The 19,078-nt window shown below is 33.0% G+C and overlaps 1 protein-coding gene across 2 annotated transcripts in view; it reads right to left on the reverse strand.

Moving 5' to 3' along the window:
* Positions 1-19,078, reverse strand: part of ADGRB3 (adhesion G protein-coupled receptor B3) — a 756,020-nt gene that overhangs the window by 445,938 nt on the left and 291,004 nt on the right. The window contains exons 4-5 of one of the 2 annotated variants that reach the window (XM_032154235.2): positions 14,513-14,674; positions 7,272-7,436 (exon numbers count right to left, since the gene is read on the reverse strand). In XM_032154235.2, the coding sequence (XP_032010126.1) occupies positions 7,272-7,436; positions 14,513-14,674 (327 nt within the window). The remainder of the gene's footprint in view (positions 1-7,271; positions 7,437-14,512; positions 14,675-19,078) is intronic. The other variant, XM_032154255.2, reaches the window with a different exon arrangement.

Here is a 19,078-nt window from a genome sequence, read left to right on the forward strand (position 1 = left end):
ATGCCATTTTAGACGTGAAGCAGCGAGTACTGCAATAAATAACCTTTGTTTAAAAATTTACTTCTCAAATTTAATTGAAATGTAATACCTAACTTCTTCTTTTTTAATTCATAGAACACCATTTAATAAACATTGAACTAGAATACATAATTTCTTCTCTCATATGTAGCCAGGTCAGAATCAACACTTTCTTAGGCTGTTTCAATTTCTCTTCTTTCTCATCAGAAGCACCTGCAGTTGGATTCTTTTTTCTTTATGTCAGTTTTCAATTTAAAAACTCCAAAAGTCTATTGCTTTCTGAGCCATTCTACAAAAGTGACTAAGAATCAAGAATAATAAGGCTGTGTTTTGAAGCTGGGAGAATGCTGAGAGATCAGCCTGCCTTACTACCCTGTAACACGCTTCCTTATATACCAATGTCATACTGGGGACAATTAAAGTTTCACTTCAGCAGTGTGACAAGTTACTGTATTTTCTGAAACTAGAAGAGTTAAAACTGCAAAGGCTAAATTGCTAGGTTCCTGGGGTCTACTTTGTTATATTAACCTCCTCCCACCATACATACGGAGTTGCAATTGGGCTCACTTTGAAGACAAAATTGCCTTCTTTGTACAAGGGCCAAATTAAATTCTATAATGCATTTTAATAAATACATTGTTTTCAGTCTGTTTTTACATCCTGACCAGTAAATGTTGACAACTTAGAATAGGTTAGGTAAAAACAACCACAAATTAGATTATGTTGTGAATATTTTGGATAATAAAACTAACATTTCAGCAACTGTTCTGGGTTGAATATTCTTGATTGATTAAGTCACAGGTAGGAAAGAATTAAGGGGGAGAAAAATTTTGGATACTGGCTTTAAAGTTATTTCATTTTGTGATGGCAAAGTTGGAGAGTTCTGATTTGTATTGAGTTGGGAGTTACTCAGGGATCTGTAAAGACTCTTTTGGGACACAAGACTGAAATGTATAAGCGTCCAACTTCTGCCCAGCATAGTAGCTCATGCCTGTTGTCCCAGAGCTTTGAGAGGCTGAGATGGAAGGACTGCTTGAGGTATAAGTTTAAGATCACCTTGGGAAATATAGTGGGACCGTGTCGCTACAAAAATAAAAAATAAAGTTAGTTTGGTATGGTATTGCACACCTGTAGTCTCAGCTACTCAAGAGGCTGAGGTGGGAGGATCTTGAGCCCAGGATTCCCAGGTACAATGAGATAAAATCATGGCACTGCACTCCAGCCTGGGTAACAGAGCAAGACCCTGTCTCTAAAAAAACAGAGTACAACCTCTTGCTTTGGACATATGTTGAGAAGCAAAAATCTGTCTTCCATTTGCCATTTTATACTAAACTACATAGGAGGAAAATAAAAATGCAACATCATTTTTAAAAATTAGAATTAAAATATATACAAATGATAATGGTAAGGCTAAGAAGGATTAAAAAGTTGATAAGTTAAAGTTTGAATGAGAAAAAATATTAAATGGTAAAAGAAAGCAAGCCAAGATTAATAAAGACACAATTAATTTAAAAATCTTTTAAGCTAAGAACTGAAAAAATACTGGAATGATGCCCAAAATCTAAAATGACATAAAACAAATATAATTGTCGTACAACAGGCTAGAAGGCTAAGAAGATAAAATCCATATCAATTAAAGAACAGGTTAATGAGGCAGCATTTGAGTTACAAATTATAACAACCTCATGCAAACACAATCAGGAACCTTTGAACCAAGTTCCAGCAAATGTTGAGAATCTTTCCATTCACTGTCTTCACCAGAAGGGCACCCTGCAGAGAGACTGAGGGCAGGGCATCCTCCCATAGATGCTGTAGACCAAAATTTTAGGTTCATAGCAGACTGAAGCCTCTTGCTCTATATAACAGAAATATTTGGGTCTGTTTATGAGGCCCTCCTCTTAGTTGATTCTTTCTCTCTTCTTAGGGTTTGTAAGAGTACGAAATCTATCTGGAATCTGCAACATGGCAGCATCCCGCTGGCAGGGTTTGGGCTGCCAGGAAAGCATTTCTCAAATGCAGCTTGACGGGTGTGACACTGCTCAGCCCAACAGACTGACACAGCTTGTATGAAAGTACTTCTTCTAGCAAAAACCTGGGAGAAGAATCCCTTTGAGTCTACGACTAAGACAGTAGAGCTCAATAATTATCATAATACTCCTAGTTTATTTCACCTATTTCTTCCAAAATCCCTTAATTTTAAAGTAATGTATTCATACAAATCATTAAAAAATCCTCTACTTTACATCGATTTTTTACTACTCAAAGTATTTCTACCTAATTATAATAAGATATCAATCCTGTAATATAGAGGGGTAATTAATACTGACTCCATTTCATAAAAAAAGAAATTGAAAAATAGAGTATATAAATTGCCCAAGTAAATATTTTAATTAAGGACTGTGACTGAACTTTAATCCGTATCTTCTAATAACAGACCACTCTTTTTCCCACTGAATCATACAATTAAATCCATTTATATATATTTCAGTATATAAATGAAGACTTATTTACCAATAGAACTTTCATTTATTTTAGTCTTTAATCTGTCACCCAATTATTATTTATCCTCGTCCCCTATATTATTTATACTCTACTGCATGGAAACAGATTGAGAAGTGTCCACACTGAAAACAGTAAGAACTAAACTTAAATCATTAGCTCCTCTAATATTCAACTACTGACTAGGGGAAAATATTACTATAAAGTAAAAAGCTATAAAGAAAATTAGTATAAAACTTCAGGCTTTTAACTAAGATCGTAAGCTTTTTATGTTCCCCAAAGTGTTTAATTTTGGAAATGGTTATATAAATTTTATTTTGGGTATATATATCTATATAATTTTAATGGCAGTCATACTGGAAAATGCAACTTTCCATTACGTGCGACACTTTTCTCCTGTTAAATATTAATAAAAATCAAGACCATTAAGGACAGAGGGTTCTAAAGTGATCAAATCGCTCTAGAGGGGGAATCACCATAAAAAGACACTTACAGCTAGACCTAATTAGCAGCTTGCCTGATGCTCACAGAAAAACTGTTATCTCTAGTTAGACCTAAACCATATCAGAAAACATCAGTAGCATACAATGACACTTAAGAGACAAAAACAAGGTCACAATGCAACTCACAAAGTACCAAACATTCTTCTTTCTCAGCTAATATGAGTGACTGCTATTTCTTTACCAATTATGGCTGGTCTTCCCTTCACCTAGATGATTTATTAAGGTTTATTAGCCAACCATAGAATTGTCACACCTTCCCAACAGCATCCAGTTCAGAACAAAGGCCACTCGCTTCCTTAAACCCTCTGCCAAATCACTTAACACAAGCTCAAACCCCTTAAGTATTTCAAACATTCCACTGCTGAGATCCCCACAGTTCCCTATGTTAGTTTCCCCTCACTCTGAAGAGTAACAAATTCAGCTAGGTCAGCTACAGGTGTGATTCTGATGAACTTTGGTTGAAGGGCATTAACATACTACTAATAATACTTTCACAGTATTTGCTCCCTATCAGGTTCTCTACCTTACAGCATCTCACAAAGTCCTATGAAGTGGGTATTACTATTGTCCCCACTTTACAGATGAATAAACTGAAGATTAGATGAGTGACACAATTACATTAAAAGGTAAAAATCTAAATTTAAATATGTGTTCTCTTGCAAAAGTCCAAGATCACTTTGCTTCATCATACCAATGTATTGTGAAACAGACACAGAAAATGTCCTTTAAATTTTGGGATATTAGAAATTTGGATATTTTCATGTCAAGAAAATCCACTTAATAGTAATTTTTTTTGTTTCCACCAGGTATATATAGAGTTGCATGGAGAGAGAAACAGGAAATAAAAGAAAATTTATTTATCCTCAAATATGTAAATTATTGAGAATTGACCATTAATAAGTCGATTATCAATTAATGACTACAATGAAAATTTGAGAAAATAGAAAACATAGTTTGGACCACCAGAACTTTGGTGAGATAAGTAAAACAGACAACAAAGACCACTGAACACACACATACACACACAAACATGCACCTTTCCATAATATTTTAATTATTAGTATAGATTACAAAAGAAGGAATAGACCACGTTATGTTTATGAGCCAGGAAATTCCTTTTGTTGCTCTATGCCTCTTGCCTGTCTTGCTTCATCAGTATCAGCCCCCCGTTCTCAGACAGGGGATGCAAATTAGTAACTAACAGCTCACACTAGGAAATACTGTATCTTCATTTTCCTTCCTCCTTATATGGATCCCAGGCAATGGTTTTCTCTCACCTCAAAAGAAGTGGGAGGAAGTTGTGCACTGACTCAGCAAGGAATCTGATAGCATATTATCTTATAGGTATATATCAAACTCTGACTACATAAAAGTATTTCATTGTTTGATATAAACAATGCATGTCATTCCTACATAGTGTCTATTTCATTAGAGTGGTTTCATGCAGTTTCTTAAAAGCAGGAAGCTTTACGACTGTAATGCTTTAACATTATCCCACACAAAAATGTCACTGCCCATTATTACCACAGCCCACCCTGTCAAATCCTGCAAAAGCAGTGAGTAGTGGGAGACACAGTTTGTGGTTTTACATGTTTCTTCTGTCCTCCTCTTGTCCACACTCTAGTGCAGGTCCTGATCTACATTCTTCGCTACTGATATACCTATCATAGCTTTATTCTTTAATATGATAGCTTAGGGATATCATGTAGGATGGTTAGAAAAAATGTTGCCTGAAACCACTGAATCCTCAGGTTACCATCTTTCATTGAAGCTAGCGTATTTATGTGAGGTTTTCAGAACTGCATTCAACTTTGCATATGCTTATGTCTGAATCTTCTGAATGGAGAGGAAAACTTTTAAAATCAGGGACTATATATACTTCTCAGCAGTGCCTTACATCTAGTTGATAGTTGATGATGCTTTCATACCCAGTGAAGGTGCCTGAGTTTAGCTATAAGACGATGAGTTCTAAAGAGAATTTCAAATGTTTCCACCAAATAAAACTACATATTTTAAAATCATAACGTCCATTTTTTTTGGCACAGCCTGGAAACTTAAAAAAATCCTAGTTATTAGAGTTCACTTTCAGATACTAAGTTCATAGGGATGCAATGTGATAAGAATTCTACATCTTTTATGATGCAACTAAATTCAAGAATGAAAATAACGGAAGTCAGAAATGGCACATCATATGTTTAAGTACTCAAGGATATGCCCTTATGTTAACTTATGAGAGAATATGAGCTAGGCTACATTTACAGATAATATAGTCATAATGCACAAAAATAAAGGACCTACATGAAAGAAAGCCATCTGATTTTATTGGACTTAGAGTGCTTCCAATGATAAGATAATACCACTAATATCCGAGTAGCTTAAAAACTTGTGTTACTACTTGAGTGATAAAGTTCCACAACTGTGTCAACTTAAGAAAATGAGTTTTCACATCTGAACTGTAACATAGCCTCTCTATTGATACCGAGGGATTTTGCTCCTAGAAAAGTTAATGGAAAGTAGACCATGAGAAACTTCGTTCACAATATTTTAACCAATCAATGCCATTTTATGTTTGTATTTATGAAGTCCAGCTGACATAAAAGAAGTAACAAAAAAGTATTTAAAAAGTTTCTATAGTTAATTCTTGTCTTTTATTTCTCCATATTGTCTATTTCTTTGCACTTCATGGACAAATAAGAGTAAACTATATTTGATTCTATGTAAATGTTACAGCTCAGCATTGAAAAAAATTGAAAAAAATTTAAAAAGTATGAACTTTTCCAAATCTTTGTTGAAAGCACAAGGATCACTACATATGTGTGTGTCTGCCTGCCTGTGTGTTTGTATAGAGAGAAATAAGACAGAATGTTACTGATCTCATAAATAGATTTTCTAGTACTGGTTAACAAATAAGTAATCATGGTTTTGACTCTCTAATATTCATAATTGTATGACTATTAACTCATAAGTTACATTCATAATTCACAGAATTCATAAAATTTTAGGAAATATTTATATTAGTCAGTAAAATAATATAATTATAATTATTTGCCTTCATCTTTAATTCAAGTCATTAAGTATAGGAACCTAGTAGTCCTTCTCTAAAGGGAACAATTAAGCTTGTTAGATGACTTTTGCATATCTACACATTGGATTGTTTTTCATATTCTTCACGTTTTATATATTTAAAACTTCCAGAAGGACTTTGAAGCATTGCTTCATAGTTCAGGACATTAACTTGGGGTATTTAAAGGGTCAGTGGGACTGAGGGTGAGTTGCAGGATATGTTTGGAGGACAACAGTACTGGGATCCCAGCTATGTTGCTTGCACGCAGAATATGTGACTAAACGGGCTAATGAGAAAATCTCCCCAAAAGAGCGATTACTTATATTGATCCTTGCCATCTTAGCCTTTGCAATTCTCCATTCATGTCTATCTCTTTCTTTAAAATGTGTCTTTGTTAACCCTGAGAGATTATATCATCTATGTGTGTGTATTTTCTCCTATAACTTGTAAGTCCCTTGAAGCTGGACATTATTCTTATTTATTTTGGAGGAATTTGTTTGATGTTTGAATAAACTAAATGACAGCATTGTGAAGGCTTCCCTCTAGCATAATGGGTGAAATTAGTTAACAAGGATAGATAAAATAGAATAGAAACATTTTAAAGGAAAGAAAAATTTAAGATAACATAAATACACTCTAAGAACAGACTGTATAGTCTTCATAATCCCATAAAGATTGTAAATTGTTTATAATTTAGCCATTTTATGCATCTAGCAAGAGATCTAGAAAGTCTGATTCCCTAGCAAATATTTTTATACATGGTCAGTGGTACATTGCCACTCCCTAATTGAGTAAGTGTAAGAGAATAACATAGGAAGAACTGGCTCTAAATCAGATCTCTCTAGTTTCAGTGTGAAGGCAATAATTAATCTCAAATCTTTAGGATTCCTTGTAATTTTCCCAGAAGGAAAAAGCAAGTGCAGATAAAAATCTTAGTGGAAAACATTAATATACACATTTTTAGAAATATAATAAAGGTAAATGTTGATTGACACTAAAGGACATATTCTGCAATACTACATATGATAGAATCAAGAAAAGTACCCGGTTTTAGGCAAGATACAATGAAAAGGACACATTTTCCAATGTGACTGAATGAAGGTTGTACTCTTAATATTTCTTGTGTACACTAGGAATCATATAAAAAGCACATAATGCCAAGATAACCAAATGCAGAATAGGCTCACCTGGGCAAAGAGCAATATTACAAGGCTTATGATGTGTTTCAGGTCCCTCACACGGCCTTCCTCCATACTGAGGAGGTGTGCATGACCTTGTTCTTGTTCTTTGGCCTCGACCACATGTAAATGAACATAAACTCCATGGTGACCATTCCTCCCATACTCCGTGTACTGTAATAAAGCAAAGAAGCTTCAACAACAAAAGCAGAGAAGTAAAATCAAAGATCATTTTCTTTATAATTAAAAAACAAAACTCATTAAATAGACAAATGTAAAGATATTTTAAAACTCTGTTGAGATAACGTTCTTATTTGTCATAAAATATAATTATTAATTTAAAAATTCATTAAAATAATGAAAAATTGCATGTGCTTTTTTCTGCATTTGAACAGTTATTCATGTCATAAATTTTAAACCTGTCCTTGTGTTTAATGGAAATGCACCTCTCTCCCTCATGGTAAAACAGTCACAAATTATTTTTAAGTTGAAGTAATATCAACTAGTAATATAGAAAACTAAATCTCACATAACAGAGATAATCTCCTAGAGTTCAGTTTTTATTTAGCTACCAAAGGACCAACATAATTCTCCTAACATTTATAAAATTTTGGGATTCATGACTTTTATTATGTTAGAAAATTTTTAAAAATCTGACAATTGAGAGTGCATATTAACTTTTAACATCACATTTTAGAAAATATATTTTTTGCCATTTAAAAATGTGGGTTTAAAGTTACCATATTCTGAATAAAAAGAATTTCAAACAGAGTATCTACTCACAGAAAATATTCCTCTTTGCCCTGTTTCAAAATGAATGGAAAATATGATAATCTCTTTCTAATGACTATGAAACCAGAAGATGCTTTTCCTCCTCTAACAACTTGATAGAACTGGAAATCTACCTAATTTATATAAATTTCTAAAGAAAATAACTATGCTTAACATAAATATGAATATATCAATTCTTCAAACATATTACTACAATGAATTCACAATTGATCTTAAATAACATAATTTGTGTTCTTTCAGAACAACCGCTGTGAATAAATATTGTTATATTTTACAAAAGACCATCAAGATTCAGTATTTAGGCTGGGCGTGGTGGCTCATGCATGCAATCCCAGTACTTTCGGAGGCTAAGGTGGGCAGATCACCTGATGTCAGGAGTTCAAGGCCAGCCTGGCCAACATAGTAAAACCCCGTCTCTACTAAAGCTACAAAAATTAGCTGGGCATGGTGTTGTGTGCCTGTAGTCCCAGCTGCTCAGGAGGCTGAGGCAGGAAAATCACTTGAATCTGGAAGGTGGAGGTTGCAGTGAAGTGAGATCATGCCACTGCACTCCAGCCTGGGCAACAGAGCAAGACTATCTTCCAAAAAAAAAAAAAAAATTCAGTGTTTGATCCCTTCCCTGCATAGTCAAATCACCACTCTCATCCTACTTCTTAATACTTGAGACAATACATAATAGCACCCTAATAAACAACATCAATAAAAAGGCATGAGAAAAAATGTGCTTTTTGGTTCAAAGCTCCTGTCTTGATGTTGGACCTCTAGTCTTGCTATTCTCTTAGAAGTTCAAGAGGCCAGATGTTTGATATGACACCCACAGATATGATTAAGGAGAGTAGAAATTTATAGAGGAAAATGACCCCCCAAAAAGTTCATTTTTTTCTTTAACGTTGGTAAGGGTAAGCACAGGTCCATAAAAAGTGGCAGAAGAAACATGCAAGTAAATATAATATATCTAGAATCTTCTTCATATGTATGCTTACCAAGTTGTTACTTTAGAAACACACATAGTATACCTTAATTGTGAGATACCCCATCCCCTTCTATTGGTGTTATTTATTTGCCTAAATTAGTTGTGATAGAATGTTTAAATATTGAAAAAACAGCCAATAGAAATATTCAATGTAAATTTCTTTAAGATTCTGAGAACCTTGTTGGGAAATACAGTTTTAAAATAATATGTAGGAAAAAAAAGAGAGTGACAAAAAATATGGTGTTTTACGTGTTTCCCATAAAATTTTGGGAAAACCAAAGCCAATTTATATCCATCGATATATAAAAAAAGTAAGTCTATATTTAGCTCTAATAAAACTATATATATAAAAGATGTATATACTACCCACATATATACATATTCATATATGTATATATGATCAATTATGGCAAAATAGTTTAAAAGTACTTACATTAATATATTTTGGCATATTAAATGAATATTTTTATAAACTATTGCATTTATTTCCAATTACCAATATTTCTCCTAAAACAACCTTTTCTCCTCCAATTTTAAAAACCTTTTCTCCTCCTATTTTCTCCTCCTGTATAAAAAGTTAATGATGCTATGTAAAATTCATATTGCTGCTTCTACTCATTTTTTTTTCTGTCAAATCATACTGTTCTATATTGCACAATCCCAGAAAAAAAGGAAGATGCTAAATTGGCATATTTTCCTCCATGAATCTCAAAAAATGTTGATTAACCTTGATGGCTTAGTTAAATTATGAAACTGGAATCTTCAGAAAATTAATGTTACTTAGTACTTTCTAACAGTCTTTATGGCTACATGGTAAAAGTTCATGACTCATTTACATCATTAAAAAATATTTTTTCATTTGACAAGGATACAAATCATTAACAATGTTATTTTAGATACTATTGAGTTAGAAAATTATAGCACATACCACATAATGTTTATAGATGCTATTCATAAGATTAATGTTAAAGATTAGGTATTTTTATTTTAATGGAAAATTGTTATATATTTTTTAATTTTGCAGCAAAACATGAGAATCTGTAAATGATCTAGTTCATTTAAGACGATCCTAATAAAACCAATATATTTAAATGAAATTCATTCATTTTTATAGTTTTCCTCCTTAGCTTAGGCATTAGCTATATTATTATATGTCTTTTTGTGATAACTAGAGATGAAATGAAGAATATGCAATACACAAAATATATTCAACCATATTTTGAAATAAACATATAAATTTTCTTATGATTTAGATTGAGGTGTACATAAAATAAGTGAAAGGTTTTATTTTATTTATTTTATTTTGAGACGGAGTCTCACTCTGTCGCCCAGGCTAGAGTGCAGTGGCACGATCTCGGCTCACTGCAACCTCTGCCTCCCAGGTTCAAGTGATTCTCGTGCCTCAGCCTCCTGAGTAGCTGGGATTACAGGCGCGCGGCACCGCGTCTGGCTAATTTTTGTATTTTTAGTGGAGACGGGGTTTCACCACGTTAGCCAGGCTGGTCTTGACCTCAGGTGATCCTCCTGCCTCCGCCTCCCAAAGTGCTGGGATTACAGGCATGAGCCACCGCACCCGGCCAGGTTTTATATTTTAAGAAATAAATGAATACAAGAACTATAACATTTAGCAAAAAAAAAAAAATATTCAAAAGCATTCCTTAGCCTGCAGAAACTTCTGCTACAGGATTAAAGTACATAAAGAGTACAGCAGTGGCTCTCAGCCAGTGGCAGCTTTGCTCCCCAGGTGACATTTGGCAATGACTAGAGACATATTTGGTTGTCACAACTTGGGGGAAAGTGGAGGGCTACTGGCATCTAGTGAGTAAAGGCCAGGAATGCTGTTAAACATTAAAAAAATACACAGGATGGACTCCCCCAACAAAGACTTATTGGGATCAAAATGTCAGTAGTAATGAGGTTGAGAAGCCCTGGAATAAACCATAAAATGCAACTAGGGCAATAAATTGTGCTATTGAAAGTAACGCTCTATTTTTCTCAATTTTCTTTGTTTATGTCCATTGTTTTTTACTTTGAGTAATAAAGGCTTTTGAAGAGAGTACAATGTCAAAGCAAAAATTCTGCTAAAGGTCAAATATCTTAGGATCCATACTGAAGTAACATATTGCATAATTTAATTAAGGCAGACTTCTTCTGAAATTTGAATATGGGTGAATGGTCACTAATTTATAACACTATTGATTAGATTTTATACTACAAATAAATATAACCTCTAATTCTATAACTCCACACATTTTGTGGAAAGTGACTTTAATATTCAATTTGTTTATTTATTGTGTCATTTTCATTAATTAAATGCCAACTACATTTGAGTGTCCAAAGTGTGACAAATCAGTTACTGATTTCTGAGTTAATTTTCTTCCTAGGAATTTATTATTTTAGGAAGATATTTCTATTGTAACATTACATTTTAAAAAGTCACTTTTTGTCACTATTTTCAGGATATATTAGATTGCAAAGTAAGTACATATTTACCTGCACAACAAACAATAACATAAAACATTTGAGCACAAAATATTTCACAACAAATACCATAACCAGATGAAAAAATTCCAGTTTCTTATAGTGGGGCACTTATTCTATATTTTTAGTTTGCTAAATTATCCTTTATGTTTGGAAAATTAAAAATAAATAAACAAAACTTTTCTCATTTTCTTTACTTCAACATTCTGAACTAAAACAATGATTAAAAGATAAACTTCTCAACGGTATTATTTAATCAAATTTAGAAAGAAAAAGACTTCATGCATATAAAGGTCAAGAGGAGCTAGTAATTGGTATGCAGTTCTGTAGGTGTAAGGGGAAAAGGTTGAGTCGTTTATGCCTAGTGTTCCATTATTGGAACACTAAGGATGTGGGAGTTATTTATATTCTACTGCTCAAGGTCATCACCAAGATCTGATTTTTCAAATTCAAAAGATTGCAACCTCAGGCATAAATGGAGAAGAAAAAACTTTAAAAATCTTTAAATTATGGAATATTAGTCTTCTGGACATAAGACACAGTGAAAAAGTGGGTTTGGCAGTTCTGTGTGGGAGAAGCACTCTAATCCCACCACAGATGTTCTCTGTGAAGGCGTTAATCAGTGGTCTTTGGTAGAAGGAAGGCAACTTTCATATGTCATCCTTATAAATGTGCATAACTAGTGGCTGGGGAGTAGACTCTGAATGGAAAATTTTTGAGAACACTTTCCAATCCACTCAGACTCACATTTGGAGATCCATTTGCCATAATACTACCCTTGTATGTTGAAAGGGTCTTGGCTATTCAAACACATGCTGATTAGATAAATTTATATTTCAAGTACAGCATAATTCTTTATTGACATTTTTCTCATTGTCAAGGACAGAAAACTTGATCCTGGATCTCCTTATGTCAGTACTGTAAGTAGTGAACAGCTTTAAGTATTCTTCCCAGAAAACCCACTCTACCCACACCCAAATGAAAATAAGTATCTATCCTTGTGGTATGAAGATTTCATTTCTAAAATGTATTGGTCAAATGATACGTAATCACAGTTAGACAGGAGGAATAAATTCAAGAGATCTATTACACCGCATGGTGACTATGGTTAATGACTATATATTGTATTCTTAAAAAATGTAAAGAGAGTGGATGTTAAATGCTCTCAGCACAAAAATGATAACTACATGCAGTAATACATTTGTTAATTAGATTTAACCATTTCACAACATACATATATATATATATATCTCAAAATATCATGTTGTATAAGATAAAAACATACATGTTACCTATCAGTTTAAAAAATAAAATAAAATAAAATCCCCGGATCTTTACTTCTTCCTGTTTTTCTTCTGTTGCCAAATGTACCTAGAATCTGTCTGCTCTATGAATCCTGTTTTTAATCATATTTTTTCATCTTCTTCCCCCTTTCACAAACTCCTTAAACATTTTTTCTTGTGAATCTTTTTTTTGTTTTTACTTCACGCTTTTTTCTTGCTCTAGTTTAATTTCCACTGAGCCTCACTGACTTTTCTTGTTCTTAGTGGCAATTATTACTCTTTTCCAGTTAATTCTGCCTTTCTTTCCTCATAGGCTTCAGTTTTCTGCCCTGCTTAGCTTTTAATTCTACTTCATCTACTGCTTTGTTACCTCCCAATTCTATTCTAAAGGGATCGCCCACCTCATTGCATCATTCCTCCACCTTCTGCCCACCACTTTCTTTACTTTTTATTTCCTCCACACTGTCCTTTTTTATTGTGATAAAAAGCACATAATGTAAAATTTACTCTAATCAATTTTTAGTGTACAACTTAGTAGTATTAACTATATTCATAATGTTGTGAAACAGATATTCAGACTTTCATTTTGCAAATCTGAAACTCTATACCCATGAACAACTCTCTCAGACTGTCTTTTAATGGATCCCCTTTGCATATTCTGCTGGAAAACTGACAGTATTTCTGCTCTTACTCCGTGCCACCCACTCTCTATTGTTGCTTTTAGCAACTGTGGAGTCAGCCATCTCTAGAAATGGAACTTAATGAGAAACTTCTAAGCACAAGCTAGCAGATGAAAGGCTGCCACAGTGCAAGTGACTTTCTTTACACCCATCCCCTTTTGTAGGTCCCGGAAAGGCTGTGAAAGCAAGTCCAGTGTCAACTGCAGCTGTCAATTTGTTTATAGTCACCCATCCACCACATAAATGGTTAGAAAAAAAGATAAATCTGGAGATTCACAACATCATGTGCTTTGAACTTCTGGAAACAAAACCCAGAGTCCTATTATTTTTACATGGAAGTCTGTGGTCTGGGAGGGAGAAATGTCTATAATATGCACGCATGCATCAACTGAAGAAAAAAACTGTGATGTAACATGGAAAATCTGACACTAGTGGGCATGCTATTGTTATGTTTCATTTAACATTAAAGAGCTCTCTCTCCCTCTCAGTCTCTCTTTTCATTAAGTTTCATTTAAGTTTACAAAGCAATGGGTACCTCTGATGATGAAAGTTACTCGAATGAAATAAAATAACAAAAAGTTATTTGGTCAAGGACACTCTTTTCTTTGATAGGGTCAGATAAGTGATGGAAAAACTTTTGACTGCCTGACAGACAATGTCAACCACTGCCTTAAGCCATGAATATACATCATATTTTTAGTATGTAGGCAAATTACATTTTTCCCCAAGCATTCAATTGAACAGTTTCACCATCTAAAACACAGAAAAGATATTTGAACTTTAAATACTATTAGAAGTAGATACACAGATTAGAGACTGATATTTGCAGTGAAGAGGGGAGTCATTTACCTGATTTGTTAACTGCTTTAAAAGCAGAAATAATCACAGACATCTTAAAATATTACAGTTGAATAATAATTACACTTATCCACTCTAATCAAAATGCCTATACCCGTTTCATATGAAAATAACAAATTGTTCCAAATGCGTAGCATGACAAAATTCAATAACATCCACAGTTGTAGTTGCTGCTAACACTACCTGGACAGAGGGCAGTGTTATTGCAAACCCTTGATTCTCTTAATGGGCCGCTGCAGTGTGTCCCGTAAGGTGATACACAAGTTCTGGTTCGCACCTGCGACCCTTGACCACAAGTAACTGAACATGTGCTCCACTGGGACCACTCTTCCACACCAGATTCACCTGCATGCAAGACAACAAATAAACATGAAATACTGTCTTAAGTATTCATCTAGTAAGCATTATACCAAATTGACATTATGACATGCAAGAATAATTTAAATGTAAAAATATGACCATACATTAAAAGGTACATGAAAACATTTCAGAGAAAATGAAGTTTAAAGACGAAGGCATATAATGCTGGTGCAAACACCAAGTTTTGCCGTAACCTTATTAGCAAAATACTCTTCATAACTTACACTGTACCATGGACACTATGAAGGAACTAATCGGCATTTTTCAATATGACTAATTGTTGAAGTGATTCTCTTCAAATTAATCTAAGACTTTGTATTTTGATGGAAAAGGAAGCAAAATATATTTCTAAGCTTACTCTATGGCTTTGGTGAGAGGGAATATATTGATGTGTTCCTCCTTAGTCCTTTACTGCATAACACCCTTTCTAATGCTAGATGATGTGGAAACCTGGGAGCTTGGACACATCTAATTCATATTGCATTGAGTACTGATATTTATAGTTTATTACTAGTGCAATTCCTACTTTTTCATACTATGATAGCTGTTTATTTTGTGGTAATTTATTTAAATCCTTCTGCTAACAATTTCACCTATGATCTAGAGTAGTGATTTTTAAACTCAAAATAAAGAAAAATTTCTTGATAATTTTCATTAATTTGATATGGAATTAAAATTTATTTAAAATGGAGCTCAAAAAAGCCAATGAATGCCTAAATTCATTAATTTTCTTGGAGTTAGCATCTCAATGAAACTGTCGAATTTCTATTATTATGCCCCAAGGAGACTCAAAAGTCAAACATTTCTATGACCAATGAAATAAGCTTCTAATTCTATCATGGCATCATGTTCAGGATGAATTTTAAAAATTGATTTGAAAATTTGCAGTTGTTTTCTCCAAAGTCACACTGGATCATTTAGCTGCTAGCAGTTAACTATTTAAGTTAACCATTTAGTCATTGAAAAAGTTTATAGGTGAAATGTTTCTGAAAACTGTATCATTGATTAGTAGATCAAAGAGCAATTTAACAATATTTTATGTTTCTATTTACAATTTGCCTTTGGAATAGAATTCAAAGGATAGAATATGCTCATGTATTTGTCCATCGTTTTCTAGAAAGTTAGTAAATGACTTGAAAATTATTTGCAGTGCTACTCAAGGCAGCTGGTCCACAAACTAGTGCTCTAGGAAAGACGGAGTTTGGGCCAGAATGCAATTCAACACACAGATTTTCTCAGTGAGAAATTTGTTCTAAAAATAAAATGTCAGCTGAAATAAAACCTGTGCTTGATGAAGTAGTTGGCTTTACATTCTGATGTAAACTGCTTATTCCTTTGAGCGACCATAACGGCCAGTTTGTGGACAAACACTGATCCCCTAACCACACTTTGAGGAGTACCATTATGACGCATTTACTCTTATGTTGTTCTGCATCATGCACCCAGAGGCATAGATGACCATCTGTTTATAACTGGACATATATTGTAAGAGCACAGACAATAGTAACTGGGATGACAGATTACATCAAATGGGACTGCTTTTCAGTGTTGTGATCAGTGTGACTTGAAAATACTGTATAGATAACCCTTCATCAATTCAGAATTTTTTTCTTCACAAATTTATATATTGCTAATTTCATAAAAATGTCCTTGGATGACTATTTGAATAACAGTTAAAGCCATGCTTCATAATTTGTTCTTTTACATTAAAGAATACTCTATCAAGATTGAAAATCATTATTCTATAAGCCAAATAGAAGGATAACAGTTAAAAAAAATCCACATATATGTATATATGTGAATGTAAATTTAGCAATAGAAAATTTAAGCCGAAGTTAGGGAAAATATAATGCACTTTTTAAAATGATGTTCCAAACTGTGATGAGAATAAGTGAGGTATAAATATTATGGTTGCATGTTATTAATTAAAAGTCAGAAAATTATGAACAATGTGGATTCTATAAGTGAAATGATAAAGGTTATGAATAAAATTAGTTCTATTTTACCATAAAAGCAGTCCTTTTCCTCTTGCATTGTCATAATAACAGAAAAACATAATTTAACTAAACTGAGCAGTGAATTCAGATCAAGCCCTGTATTTAAATTACTTTCGTACAAGTATTTAAACATTTGGGTTGCTTCTGAATGCATGATACTAAAATGATGCTGAACAGGCTAAGCAGTGGTGCCTGGATCATGAGAGTTTGATAATGAATGCTCAGAATTGGCCTCGTCACTCTTCCTCTTTCTTCATTGATCAAAAATAATGTAAATAAATAAATAAATAAATAAAAGATATTGGCTTTCAGATTTTGAATTAAAATTTTGCCAGTGAAATAGTGGTCTACCTATCAAAATGATCTTGTTATAACTGAAATCCTATAGTTTCAGTGACATGTCCACTAAATACTTCTTTTTTCCATGCTGCCACTTCCTTATTTATAAAAGTATGAGGAACATTGTAGTCAAGCACATTAGGCCATTGTGAGAATAACTAATATACATTATAAGAAAGATGTTAAAAATATTCAATGACATTAAAATAGTAAAGTATAAGACAAAGTATACTGTTTTTAGTATATGTATCTTTGGAGATAGTACAAACTAAAAGCTCTTTAGCCTAGCATGAAACACAAAAGGAAACTGGAAAAGCATTGCAATTAAAGTCAGAAGACCTGTGATTGATGGAAATCTACTGAATAATAGCTCTGTGACCTTGAGAAAGTCATTTTATTTCTTTGAATGTCTTCAATAAAATGAATATTATATTTACTTCAAAATCTGTGAAGATTGAGTGAGATAATATGTGAGAATGCATTTCAAATTATGAACAAAATACTAATATAAACTTTTGCTAGTATCTTAAAGTCATGAAATTAGAAATGTACTTTTATTTATTTATTTATTTATTTATTTATTTATTCACTTATTGAGACGAAGTCTCACTCTATAGCCCAGGCTGAAGTCCAATGGTATGATCTCGGCTCACTGCAACCTCTGCCTCCTTGATTCAAGAGACACTCCTGCCTCAGCCTCCCGAGTAGCTGAGATTACAGCTGTGTGCCACCACGCCTGGCTAATTTTTTGTATTTTTAGTAGAGACGGGGTTTCACCATGTTGGTCAGGCTGGTCTTGAACTTCCAACCTCAGGTAATCCACCTGCCTTGGCCTCACAAAGTGCTAGGATTGCAGGCATGAGCCACTGAGCCCAGCCTGATTTTATTTTTTTTAAATTTTAGATAACATGCTACACAGTCCAAATTTAGGCTATTTTCCTCATGGTAATAAAAGACTGCTTTTCTAAACATGTTTATAAATTAATTGATGACTAAGATGCTTAAGCATAAGCAAATGTAACTAGGATATGTTAAGCCATCTTATTGGCATTTAATTTAGATGTCTATATTAAATATATATATTTATATGATATCATTTAATTTTATATTCCTTAACGATAAATAAAGATTGCATGATAGGCTATTAGAGCATCATCATTTATGTCCAAACTATGCTACTTTATCAAATGTTACTCTTTTTAAAAAATGTTGCACTCACTTTATCACTCTATAGAAAGATAGCTTTAAATTACAATCTTTTACTGATCATATTGATTGAAGAGGCCAGGTTACTCATTTTCAGAAGTAATTGTTAAATATGAAAGTGTGACAGATTTTGCTTTTTTCTCCATGATTAATATAAAAATATATTGTCCTTTATTATTATTTAAACGTAGGTTTTTACTTTATTCTTTGTTCTCAAATTATTGTTAACAAATTTTATATTATTTATATGTTACAGTCTTTTTTTGGCTTAAAGACAAATACGGGAAAAAATTTTATAAGTAAAGCTTAATTTTTGTAAAATTTCATTGTGTGACACTTACCTGTATTATTCAGACTACCTTAACACCTAAAGAAAGTATAATCTAGGAAAATATTTAAGGAAAAATATGCTTCTCTTTTTCACATTATAATTGTCATCTGTTAAATTATAAATTTTAAAAATTACTTAAAATAATGTAGTTTTCCAGCTTTACAACAGTACATACATGTATACAGTCTTATACATGTATTTATGTTTGTCTATACTATATTTGGTTAAAATAAAATGAATATTTATTATTCATCATTTTGAAATTAGTAATTCCTTACTAGGAAAACACAATGTTCCTTGAAATTTGAATTTACCAAAAGGGTTTTGGCTGAAAACTGTGAATTGAACTATTTCACAGACAAATGAAAAAACTCGTACAAAAACTTTTGGCCAAATTGCATAATATTTACACATAAACTAATCATGTTATGCTGCTGGAAATTTAAAACTATCGTTTTCCATTTCACTTCCTATTGACTTCAATTTTTAGGAACTTCAGTAAACCAATGCCTGCCA

This window comes from Hylobates moloch, unplaced genomic scaffold (genome assembly GCF_009828535.3).
Source record: "Hylobates moloch isolate HMO894 unplaced genomic scaffold, HMol_V3 SCAFFOLD_2, whole genome shotgun sequence".
NCBI lineage: Eukaryota > Metazoa > Chordata > Mammalia > Primates > Hylobatidae > Hylobates > Hylobates moloch.